Genomic DNA, 13,599 nt, shown 5'->3' on the forward strand with positions numbered 1-13,599 from the left:
TTTATACAATCAACCTGATGGTTTACGGATGGTGGACATATGTGACTCATCGAGACGCTGATGACTCTCTATGTTGATATGTGTAACTCAAGACGTCGAATATTCTATGTGCACATGTAGGTATGTCGGGGCGCCAATGAATCCCTGGTTCTTGCTGTTATAATGCCATGTTTTCCTACTTTATTCCGAATGGTTTACAATGAGAAAATTACTTTGAGTATGAATTCTTATGATCATCCGTAGTCTGATGGGGGCAAACAGGGCATATGAATTAGATTGTAAAGGATATGCTTTGTGCATATGTCTCTGAAAAAGCATCAAATTGGGAAAATATCTTCCAATGAGATGGAATTTGCCTATAACAGTTTTAAACATACGGCTATTGGTTTTAGTCCATTCATGCTTATGTATGGGTATTAACCCAGGGCACCTATTGATGTCGGTCTTAAGGACATCGAGCTTGATGCATCGAGGGATTTCTTGCGTGATATGCAGGAAATGCTGACTGAAGCTCGGGATTCTATCAGGAGTGCTTAGGATAGGGCACGGTTCTATGCTGATAGAGGACTCTCAATTTGGTCTTTTGAACTAGGAGAGTTGGTTTATTTAAAAGTTCCTAAATTTTTTCAGACTTTGTCAAAAGGAAAATGCTCGAATTTATCTCCTAGATATTGTGGTCCATTTTGATTTATACATCGGATTGGCACGGTTGCGTATGAACTTAAACTACCTCCACATGTTAGAGTTCATCTAGTCTTTCATATCAATAGATTGAAAGGGAAACTAGGAGGTAAGGATAACACAGTTACTCCTCAAAGAACTTGTTGAAGTCGAAGAATTATCCTATGTTCCACATGAACCTGATAAGATACTTGAATTCAGGGAAAGGAAACTTTGTAGTTGACTAATCCTTGAGGTTAAAATTAGGTGGAAAGATAAGGAAATAGAGGATTCGACTTGGGAGTTGGTTGATATTGTTCAATGCAGCTCTCCTTCTTTTCATTGCAAGAGTGCAATGTTTTAAGAGAGGGGAAGTATGTTATATGCACATTATGTGTGCATATACTAGGAGGCTAACCCACATTAGGCTTGTGAGCATGGGAGCATGGGAACAAGATCTAGTGGAGCATGGGTTAGGACTAACCTTAAGGGTTAAGGTTAGGGTCAGGCATCCAAGGGTCACACATGGGAAATGGAGAGTCAAGAGTCACTTGAGGGCCCTCCTATATAATAGGGACATGGGGCACACTCAAAGGAGGCTTGAGGGCTTGATGCTTGGTTATGTTATGCTCTCTTGTGTAGAGGATCATATCTACTCACCTACCATTTCACACTATAGCTACATGCTATTGGATTGGAGTTATACCTCTTGATGGTATGGGACATCAAGGTAAAGGTACGATGTATTTCATTATCTCATGTGTGCATCCCTTGGGCTCAGGGGTGGTTGGGTGGATGAGTTTATGCTTGATTTATGCATGTTTATGCATAATAATTATCTAGAGAGATCTTAGGGTTTTAACAATGATGCTAAGAGATGAGGCTTCTTCGTGGTGAATATGTCGGCTAGGATGAGATTAAGTTGGTGATGAATTGGTGGAGTCAAAGCACAAAGGTGACATTCATTGACTCTCTTTGATGAAGGTACCTATAGGGTCAAGGGTTTTCCAGGTGATGGGGCTAAGGTCGTGCTCGCCATGGTCCCCTAATCTAGAGATGTACATAGAGAGTTGGCATTGAGACAAGGTTAGTAAGATGAAAGTGTTTATGTATGTTGTGATATGAAAGAAGTGAAAAAAATGTGATGCCCATAGTGAAATATGGAGGTGATATGCATGGGTAATGGGTAGAAAGTGTGCCCATCTGTGTACACTTCTCCAAACAAGGACTTCTCCAACTAACCAATTTGGCTCTCTTGGCCGCTTTCTTTGATAGTTACTTGGCATCCCTTTTCTTGGTGGGGAGTCAAGCTTATTGTTTTTAGGCATGGCAATGGACTTGTGTACATGGTTGTGAACTTGTGTGCATGGCTGTGGACTTGTGTGCAGCTACAAAGGAGTTGGGGTGTCTTGAGGGATTTAGCATTATTGATGAGCACTTGGGATAGAGACAATGTGGATCAACTAGATAGTGTGGTCAAAGGTGAGACCACAAAAGGTTCTTTCTTATTTAGGGAAGGTCTAGGTGTGATGGGTTATACCATGGGCTAGGCTTGTGCCCGTCATGTTTCTCCCATTGACAAATGTACCTAGATGGCATTGCTGATGAGGCATGATGTAGATTTGTGAAAGACCAATGCCTTTGTATCTATTTCATGTAGATCTTTAGTGGATATAATATAGGTGGCATGCCTGGGCAGCATTGGGAAAAAGGTGGGCCTATGTAGAAGCTTCTTCCAATGAAAAATATAACACTCTACTTTCTTCGACAGTTTTCATTTTGCTTTCTTCAACTCTTACACAATGTGGTTTTAGATAGGGAATTAGTGGTTGATGTGTAACAAGTAAGATGGGTGTGAATGAGGCTGGGTTGTCCCATGAGAATGAAAGTCTTAGAAGTTAGGACACCCAATCTGGCATGTGCAATAGTAAACCTTGAGCTCAACATGACCGAATGGATTTGGGGGATTTTAAAGCCTCTTTTTGAATTGTTGTTGGCTCTTTGGCCCACTTACTTGAAGTATGGTGATGTCAACAAAAAGAAGTAAAACATTACACAACTTGTACAACTTTGAGGTGAAATGTTAGGTTATCGGACAATGCCGACTTGCACGTGCAACTTTACATTAACATGGGCAGCTCTACCTCATTTGATTAGCATGGTGTTGGGCATGTTTCACACCTTGGAGGGAGATATGGATCTTAGTTGATTCTTGGTATTTTGTCGGCTTTAGTTATGTTTTTGGCTCTTCACCCTGGTTAGGTTTTCTTCATGATCCCTCTCTCTCTCTCTCTCTCTCTCTCTCTCTCTCTCTCTTCTTTTCTTTTCTCTTTCCTCTCTCTTTCTTTTTCTTTCTTTTTCTTTCTTCTTCTCATCTTTTCTCTTGCTCTCTTTCTCACATTATTAATACTATTTTTAAAAATAAATAATGAAAGATAGTTTTTTATAATGATGTGGTGATGTGAGCCTATGTGATGACATGGTGACATAAGCCTATGTGATGGTGTAGTACATGTGAGGCAACATGATGATGTGGTACATTTTTTTAAGATTTGTTTATGGGTGATGATGTGGCAATGTTGGCTTCTCTGATGATGCGGCTATGTGAGCCCACGTGATGATGTAGAACATGTGAGTTAACGTGATGATGTGGTAATTTTTTTAAATGTTTTTTCCTTAAGTGATGACATGGAAACATGAGCCTATGTGACAACATGATGATGTGGTATGTTTTTTCAAGATTTGTTTATGGGTGATGATGTGGCAATGTGAGCTTCCTTGATGATGTGGCTATGTGAGCCCACATGATGATGTAGCACATGTGAGTTAACGTGATGATGTGGTACTTTTTTTAATGTATTTTTCCTTAAGTGATGACATGGAAACATGAGCCTATGTGATGATGTGGCAATGTGAACCTACATATTGATGTGGCAAGTCCTTAGGGTTAGATGTGATATAACTCATGTCAAATTTTGAGCATCAAAATACATATGGTCCACATCACTAATATCCTCAACCCACATTTCACCATTAAAAGTAGTGTTGATATAGGGGTGGTCTAACTCATGTCCAATTTAGTTTTTAATCCATCTCTTTATCAAATTTTGAGCATCCAAACATCACTATAATCTAGTACACATCTCTCTAACCTAGCAAGGAGCCATCCCCTAAAGATGCAAAATATAGCAAATTATCCTACTGTTAAGTCTCTTTCTCATCTTAGGATCCATACTTACTAGAGAGGATTGAAGCAGGGGGATTATGAGAAATTATACATCATTAGAGAGTTGCTAGTAACACCCATGTCACTCCAATGGTGGAGTATAGATAAAGGTAGCAACACACACACAGATGCAGCAAGCCAGCATAGATAGAAAGAAACATAACACTTAAAATAGATTGATGAGAATGAGTGAAGTATAATTGAAGTGCCTTGCATGGATGAGGAAAAAAGCGTTGCCTCTAGAAATCAAGTCTAGTAGTTGCCCAATTTATGATCAATTACCCTATGGGTGATTTGATTTTTAGAAGATCACGCTCCCCCTGCGGGATAGGACTAGGTCTTACCTATGAATCATATCCTTGAATCTCTACATGGTCAAGGTGTCGATGAATAGGAAATTTTCTCCAAGTTAAGACTTAGTGGACTATCTTAAGTGTTTCCCCTATTTTAGAAGGGGGGAACCTTACAGTGCTTTTGGTATAACATATAGCTTTGAAATTATTTTTTCTTCTTTAATTTATCGTTTCTTCCTTTGTTGAATAGGTGGATAGTGTCAAAGGAGATTCATCAAGATTCCACTCAGAAGGCTCAAGTTAAGTAAATTGAGGCGAAGTGCACTCACTCATAAAAGTATCTACACATGCTTGGGGAAAAAAACCTCCTAAAGTGGAAACATCCATGGCCCATTATTAGCCTACGTCCACACATCACTACCATTATTAGCCTACGCCCATACATCACTACCATATAAATGGCTAGAGATCTCCCATGTACTGATGATGTGAACATGTACAAGGATCATGTGGCTGATCAATCCTTAAATGGAAATAAGTCCAAAGCTTTGTGAAAGGCTTCAAACTTCTCTTGTGAGAGAGCCTTTGTGAACATATCTATCACATGAAGGGTAGCCAACCATCTCTTTTGTTTGGGAGAAAAATTGGGTTGGAGGAGGAAAATTTTCAGCACACCCTATGATTACTCCTCACCTTAAAATGTGCACCATAAAGATATTGATGCCATTTCTTGATTGCATATGAAGTATGGCCAACATTTCTTGCTCATAAACATGCAACCCCATCTCCTTCTTGGAAATCTTTCTACTCTCAAATGTAATGACACGATGCTCTTGGTATAAAACTTCCCCAAGCCCTCTTCCACTTGCATCTGCTTTCACATAGAATGTCTTTGAGAAATCGGGGAAAACAAGAATAGGAGCCGATATGACCAAGGTTTTGAGTTCATTGAAACTCTTGTCGACAATAGCATCCCAAAAGAAAGCTTCCCTCGGTAAGAGGTGTCGTAATAGATGAATAGTGCTCCATAAATCTTCTATATAGAAAGAAGACAATCCTAAAAATCCTCTCAATTGAGTTGAATTGCTAGGGTTTGTCCATTCTTTGACCCATGCTACTTTCTTTGGATCATCCCTAATTCCCTTCTCTCCTACCACGTGTCCAAGATACTCCACTCCATGAATGCACATTTTCTCTCCTTTACATAAAGCTTGTGCTTCCTCATCATCTCAAACACTTGTTTCACATGAGATAAGTGCTCTTTCTTGCTCTTGCTATAAGTCAAGATATTAAAGAACACTAGCACAAACTTGAATAGAAAGGGAGCCAATATCCTATTCATCAATGCTTGGGCCAGGGCATTTATAAGGCCAAATGGCATAACCATAAAGTGAAACAATCCCCTTTTGGTCCTAAATTCCGTCTTCTCCTCATCACCCTCCTTCATTTGTATTTACACATTAAACCTTGAAGTCTAAAATCTCCTCCTCCTTATGGCCTATGAGTAGCATGTCATCAAAGGATGACTAATAAATAATCTTTTCTCCTCTTTACATACACGATACTCTCAGTTGAACTATTGCAAAAACTATTTACATCCAACAATTGAGAGTACTCTCTTTACATAGAGGGTACTCTCACTTGGATTGTTGGAGAGTACTCTCTTTACATAGAGAGTAATCTCTTTACATAAAGGGTACTCTCAGTTGGACTGTTGAAAAAAACAAGTTTAGTAGTTTTGCATGACCAAATGTGAGGAATGACACTCGTCTTGAGTGACAAAGCAAGCAACACATGTGCATACACATCTCTTTCATCCCACTTTGTTTGTTCCTATGTAGTAGGAGGTATGCTATCTTATGGTAATGTACCATGTGAAACTGAGTCTGTGTCTACAGATGTGCCTTCTGCATCATGTTGAATGATAAGAGGAACCAAGACATTTTCTTAGTACTAACCCACAACATTCCATAGCCCTTTAGCATGCCGCATCATATATAGGACCATAACGGGTAGTTGGTCTCGTCAAGATTATCCTGAGCGCACGGTAGATAACATTGAAAACTAATAATACCCAAGCAAGTAATCACGCAACCTGTAAGTGCTAAGTGTTTATTTGATGTAACCAAGAAGCTGCTAATAAGGCCACTGACAATGGAGACTTGCAAGGTGTATGAAAGAAGTGTTGAGTAAAGTGAGTAGAAATGTTGCTCCTAAGATGAAGAGATCGATGTCACTGAAGTGTAGCTCATAGATAGCCAAGGCATGACAAATAGTTAAAAAGAATGTAAAAGACAATACCTCAACATGGATGAAAGAACATGCTTCAAAACAGAACCCAAAAGAAGGACTAAAACCTTCTAAAACCAAGAAAAACAAAGGACAACGAACTGTCGAAACTAAGGTCGAATTAAAAGACATGGAAAAGGATTCTGTAAAGAACATAAACCCAAAAAGGGACATAAACATGAAAGAGCCAAAAGCTATACATGCTGCAGAAGCATCCACCTCAAAGACCACCACACAAACCTCGACACCCATACGTTTGATGTGAGTGTCTGATGATGCTTTCTCATATATCTGCACACCCGTCTATAGTAGATCTGGCAATACTACTCCACAATTTGATGTGAGTGTCTGATGATGCTTTCTCATATATCTGCACACTCGTCTATAGTAGATCTGGAAATACTACTCCAGAATTTGATGATAAATAGTGCAAATATGGTCCCCGAAGATGTCTGTAAAAAATATTCAAAAACTGTGCGAACAACCTTGAAAACGTGCCTCGAATGAAAATATGATTGCAAAATTGTAGCAAAAAGTATTGCACACTTCAAGGTGCTCTTTCTTCTCCCAGAAGGGCTCCTTGATCCAATTCAAGGGGACACATGACTCAGGGTGAAGGGTAGGTAGCATCACAGGGGCAATGAGTGTATACTCTAATACCAAATGTTAGAAACAAGGCTTCAAGAATGCGCGCACATGCGCACATGTGCACACACACACACACACATACACACAGTGGAGAAGCTCAAGGGAGCACACAATGAGATGATAGATAGATAATGAATGCGTGTTGTACAAAGATGATTAGTATACCCCAAGATGGGTGTATACTAGCACGAGAGAAAAAATCTCCTAAAGATAGAAAAAGTACCCCGAATAATCCTAGTGTGTTCACACACATCACTACCAAATATGGCTACATCCTTCACTTTAATTTGAGTCATAGGAACAACCCTAGGCACTGGTAATTATGGTCGTAAGAAAACAAGAGGTGGTAAGGGAACTTTAGGAACCCTAATTATACTTCTTTGAGGGGTGTTCATTACTACAGATGTTGTGTTTCTCACATTGGGTTTAATTCTAGGCGGTGTTGGTAATGCTACGAGAAATAGAGCCTTGCTGTTACACGTAAAGATAAAGGCCATTGTAGAGCCTATGCTTCATCATGAACTAATCAAGTTCTTTAAAGAAAATCCTCCCTTTCTCCACAATGTTACTATACTTGTCTATTCTCTTATTGATATTGCTAAGGGGGTGTCCTCCCCTTTACTACATTGTGGTACTCTTGTCAGCGACTTCTAGTAGCAAGGTCTCCCTCAATGCTTAAATGATATACTTGAAACATAGATATATATTTTTCCGTTATGGAATTAACAATGTCTTTGTGACTTCATCTTCCAAATTTTTCTCTAAACAATTATAACAAAATTGACCAATTGACATGAACGTGGGACCCACAAGCATGTTCCATCACATTATTCAAGCTTTCAATTTCATGTTTACCCACTGTTCTCTAAATAACTAACAAAATTGACCACTTGACATGAAGGTGGGGCCCGTGACCATGTGTCATCATATTATTCAACCTTTCAATTTCATGTTCACTATTTCATAAGTAAATTCTTTGCTTAAAAAAGATAACATGTGAAATCATGGTTGTGTGGACTCATGGTTGTGTCTCGAGTAATGCTTTTTTCATTTCTAGTTAGATTACCATGATTATCATGTATGTATAGGCATAAAAAAGAATTGAAATGAAGTGCTTTTAAGTATTTTCATTATTTAACTAGCATTAAATGTTATTGTTAATTAGCATTAGAAAACATTAAATGTTCTTGAAAATCACTCATTTTAATATTAATTACTATTTAGCACTAAAAGCGATCCACCTAAGCATCTTTTAGTAGAATCTCATATTAATATGGTATAGTGGTGGATGAAGTTTTTTTAATTTCAAATGAAGCAATGTTTTAGAACTATACAAAGAATATTAAATTTTTATTGTTAGGTTTAAATATATATTTGATTAGTAGCTTTTGCAATTATATTTCTGTTTCTTTAAATACAATTGCAAAAGAGTCCTTAATTTGTCATAAATCTTAGGTTGGTTTTAAGACTTTAAAACCATAAGTTTTATGTTTAGAGTGAATTAAGTTGATGTTTGTTGGGTATGTTAATATTTGTAGTCATGGACGTATAGGCTGTCAGAGGAGCCAGCGGGAGCGGAGGCGCTCACGTTGTACTTGCCGAGCGTAGCGTCGGAGTTAGAATGGCAGACGGAGAGGAAGACGCGCTGGGACTCTCGCACATTCTCTCGCCGCCCGCTCCACATGCGCAGCGCCGTATGCTGCAACGCCCGCCCGTATGAGAACGAGAGCGCCCACGGCTTCAGCGCATTCATCCGGTTGATCGCATTTAGATTCACCGTCGCCTCCTCTTCGCTTTGTCCACCCGACAGAAACATCACTCCCGGCACCGCCACAGGCACCGTCCGCTGCAAACACTGCAGTGTGTAGCCGGCCACTTGCTCGGGCGTCGCCTTAGGCGCCCCGGCGCCTGCCGTCACCATGTTGGGTTTCAAAAGGGTACCTTCCAATAGCACCTTGTGGTCGCTTAACGCTTTGTAGACGACGGCCAAGACTCTTTCCGTCACGGCTGCACATTTCTTAATGTCGTGGGTGCCGTCCGACAAGACTTCCGGCTCTACGATGGGCACTAGGCCGTTCTCTTGGCATATAATGGCGTACCTGGCTAGACCGTGAGCGTTCTCTTGCATGGCCACCTCCGTTGGCTCCCCAGCTGGCCCTATCTTCAAGACCGCCCTCCATTTTGCAAACCTTGCCCCCGCGTGGTAGTATCTTTGACATCTCTCTGCTAATCCATCTAGACCTTGGGTGGTTGTCTCTCCGTTCGTGCCAGGCAACTCCACGATTCCGATGTCTACCTGATAAAACACAGAAATGCACTTTCAAGGCTCAATTCCAGACACACATCTATACACAAGTGGTAAAAAAGAGAGAGTATATGTGTGTGTGTGTGAGAGAGAGAGGGGGAGAGAGATCAAAAACATGCAATTCTGACTTGCAAATACAGTGTAATCTGCAAAGCATCTGTGGAGTCGACGACATGATAGCACACCTTGATGCCGGGTAAGACACCGCCCTGTGTAAGGATGTCAACGAAGGATCTACCATCGGAGGCCTTTTGGAAGAGGGTTTCTTCGAAGAGGATGGCTCCACTGAGGTACTGAAGGGCGCCCCGCGTGGTGAAGAGCATCTCGCGATAAGCCAGCCGGTTCTGCTCCGTGTTGTCCAAGCCTATGCTCGCAAAGCGCTTGCCTATGGTCCCCGTGCTCTCATCGGCCGCAAGAATGCCCTTCCCGGGCGTCGCGATTCGCCTCGCATTTCTGATCAACTCCTCTGCAGTCAAGAGGCGGCCAGCACCTTAGCTTAATTTATCATCACAATCAACATAATCCTTTCCTCTCTTCTTGCATATCCTAGCGTTCATTTATCTGCACAGTCTTATATTATTATCACAGACGCACAGCATTGCTTTGAAGAAGCATTGTATCAACCTGCATGCTTCCCAACGTGCGCCGACATATTGTTTGATCGCACGTGCCCAAGCGTGTGCTGCTGGAAATCCTCTCCCTGCTACGTATCTGATGTCGCACGGGTGCCTTCCACCCAATGAAACGACACGGTGGTGGCGACCTTCCTTCAGGTTGGAGGGTGCTAATGAATGAAAAGTTGTAAAATTCTAGAATTAGTCTTAGTTGTGAAATGCATTGATTTCGCACGTATCTGATGTCGCACGGGTGCCTTCCACCCAATGAAACGACACGGTGGTGGTGACCTTCCTTCAGGTTGGAGGGTGCTAATGAATGAAAAGTTGTAAAATTTTAGAATTAGTCTTAGTTGTGAAATGCATTGATTTTGTTTATTGCCATCCCTTTACCTCGGTAAGGAGGTAAGGAGTTATCCAAGAAGAAGAAGGGTAGTATTTTTTAGTTTTAATCATTTTATGCACTGTTCCTAAGAAGTCATTACCAAGAGGATGTCTTAAGTGGAACTTTCAAAACATGAGGGCTCTGTCAAAAATGTTAGAATTTCTCGGGCCAACGATAGACAGAAAATAGAAAGAGCGAGATGTCGAAATGCCTACAGTTAGGAAAATAGCTTTAATTTTATAAAAATTCTTTTGATTAGAATACACTGATTAATTTAAGAAAATTATTTCGTTGCTACCATCAACGATGCAAAACAATGATAATTAAGCGCAAATTAATTATCATTGTGGATGCTTGATTATACCCTACCTTGATGATGTAATGTAGGGGTTTCGCACTGGTGGTTTGCAGGCGAGGTCATCGTTTGCTGGAGCTTGGAGCTTCTTGAATCATAACATTTCTTCTTTACTGCAAGGGCTTTTGCTCCTGCACTTTGTTTAAGGCATGGGCGTGATTTTGCAGCCTTTTTCCGCACCTTTTGATGGCATTTTAGTTATAGAACATCAAGTCCTTCCTCCAGTAGTATACCGGACAATAGGCTCTCCTCCAGCTATTCTTGAGTGTAATTCAGTCTGTTTTTGCAATGGCAGCGTGTGGACTCATGTTGAACCCCGCACGATGATGATGTAATGTAGGCGAGATGGTCGTTTGCTCCGTCGGACGATGATGCAGTTAACGACGGTGATTGCCAGTTAGTTACAACACATGCAGCATTCGCAACAACGAACAGTTGCAATGTTTAATAGACCACATTATAATTAATAGTGCTTGAAAATCTTAGGCTTCCACAAAATTAATTAAAAGAATTCTTTTTTTAACTCATTGTGGCCCCCTAATCGTCAAAGGATTAATTTTTATACTGTGAATACATTTGAACTTTGGGAAAAGGAGAGCTCTAAACACAATACTGAGTAAAATCTCTTTTAAAAAGGAAAACCAGGGTGGAAGAATACTAAGATGGCCTCCTTTCTATGCTTATAGAAGAGATACCAAACACTTTTTAATTCCAAAGAAGAGATACAAAACACTGTAAAACACTCTTGAATTCTAAAGATTAATTATACAAAATTTAAAAAATAGTATTTGTCAATAATCAATGCACTTGCACATCGAACACCGCCTCCCCTAAATGGCTGCAAAATTATTATTATTATTGGGACCAATAGTAAATGTATATATTTACTAGAAAAAGCCAAATACACCAATAAGTTGTTTACATCAGAGAATTACCCAAACCAATCCTACTTTTCACTCTTTATTTCATTTAACAGATTACAAAATAAAGCCCATCTCTCATCTTCCAACAAAAAACTAGATTGCCCCCATGAAATTTGATAACGCTGTAATATGCAAGCTTCCATCATGGCCTTCGTATACACCCCCATGGGGTCTGTCTTTCTAAAATGTCCCCTTTCTTAGATCATATTTTTACTGTGGGCCTGGTCCCAATTGGATTATCTATGAATGCTACAAAAGTGTGATCAATTTGTTTCTCTTTGTGATACCACTTCTGGTCCTATGACCAAACCTAGGCAATCTGATTTTGTCTCCTTCAGTGTCATACACCTACAAGAATGAATCATGGGTTAGGAAAACCCCAGTATGTTTGAGATTCCCCCCCAGAATAAGGCACGAGTCAGGGGATGCTCAACTGCAACTTCATTAGAAAGTGATCCAAGCCCTCATTTCTCAGTTTATTCACATTAATCATAGACCAACACATACAAATACATTTTTGCATTACATCTGTCACATCAATACCAACCAGAGAAGCATTTTGAAAAAAAATAGCATTTCTAGTAATCCAGATTTCCCACAAACAACATGCTTTGATTATGTTGAATATTAACCCTGTCGCTTCATCATTGAATGCCCATTTTCCAAGTAACCAATCCCCCCCCTCGTGTAGCTATGAATTCCTAAACCTTGCCCAACCTATTTGCCAATCATACCCCAAGCACCTCTAATGGCTGGACAATTCCAAAAGGCATGTTTACCATCCTCCAGTGTAGTTTTACATCTGGGGAAGCTTCCATTAGTGAAGTTTTTGTGAAGCAATTTAGATCCAATGGTTAGTGCCCACATACAGACCCTCCACAAAAAAATCGAAAACTTTCTGGGGCATCTGACTCTGCCATAACAACTTCCACCTCTTTTTCCAATTATTAGATCCCCAACACACTCTCCATATCTTATTGCAGTATGCAACATTGCTCTCTCCCATTCCCAACTATGTATATAGTTCTCTTGTTTTGCCATTTGCTAGCTTAACCTTATTAATCCAAGTCCAATCCTTAATCCATCAAGTCTCATCAACAGCAGTGGAACACCACCCCTTTTGTAGCTGATCAACCACTAGGGCCATCAAGTCTCTCTCCCTTCTAGTAAAATGAAACTCCTAGGTTAATTCATCCAGATCCTTCCACCCAACCTCCCATTCCCATTCCCAATAGTCATTTAGTCTTTTTAATTCTTTATTGTTCAACTTCCTTGCAGAGGTGGTGTCAGTAGACCGAGGGAAGGATTGAATTTGTGTGTCCACCAAATCCCCAAGCTAAGCATGGAGTTACCTTACTCTGCATCCCCCATCCCAAGTCATCAAGATCAAGCCCTTTTTCCACCTTTTACATAGTAGCTTACAAAAAGGAGACCCTCTTAACTTAAATGGCTGCAAATTTTAAAAATACATTCCCCATCTTTTTAATACATGTGGACTTAAAAAAAAAGAGGTCTCATATTAAACACAATACTGAGTAAAATCCAAAAAAGGAACCAATCAAAATAAGCCAGTGGGAGAATGATAAGGTGGCCTGATTTTTATCCTTTTAAGCACATTGTAGATGGAAGATACAAAGCACTTTTTAACTCTAAAGATAAATGATATAAAATTAAGTCCAAAGGTAAATTGTATAAAATTTAAAAAAATATAGTATATACACATGTCAATAATCAATGCACTTGCATGTCAACAAATGATTGCAAATTTTAAAAAGACATTCCTCATCTCCATTGTATGTCACACATGTGGAATCGATACTCTCGTATTCTCTACACATTTTCTCATGGCTCTCCTACCTTGAAAATAAGAAGTTCGTAGATTTCTCCTTGCAACCTTGTCC

At 39.9% G+C, this 13,599-nt stretch overlaps 1 protein-coding gene across 1 annotated transcript; it reads right to left on the reverse strand.

Annotated features, from left to right (window-relative positions):
* Positions 1-8,603: 8,603 nt before the first annotated feature.
* Positions 8,604-10,189, reverse strand: LOC147626975 (fructose-bisphosphate aldolase 5, cytosolic-like). Its single transcript, XM_086816126.1, has 3 exons — positions 10,046-10,189; positions 9,607-9,887; positions 8,604-9,412 (listed from the first exon to the last, which is right to left on the reverse strand). The coding sequence occupies exons 1-3, from the start codon at positions 10,071-10,073 to the stop codon at positions 8,642-8,644; spliced, it is 1,080 nt and encodes a 359-aa protein (XP_086672252.1). The 5' UTR covers positions 10,074-10,189; the 3' UTR covers positions 8,604-8,641.
* Positions 10,190-13,599: the final 3,410 nt, after the last annotated feature.

This window comes from Cibotium barometz, chromosome 21 (genome assembly GCF_041138505.1).
Source record: "Cibotium barometz isolate CiBa-2024 chromosome 21, ASM4113850v1, whole genome shotgun sequence".
NCBI lineage: Eukaryota > Viridiplantae > Streptophyta > Polypodiopsida > Cyatheales > Cibotiaceae > Cibotium > Cibotium barometz.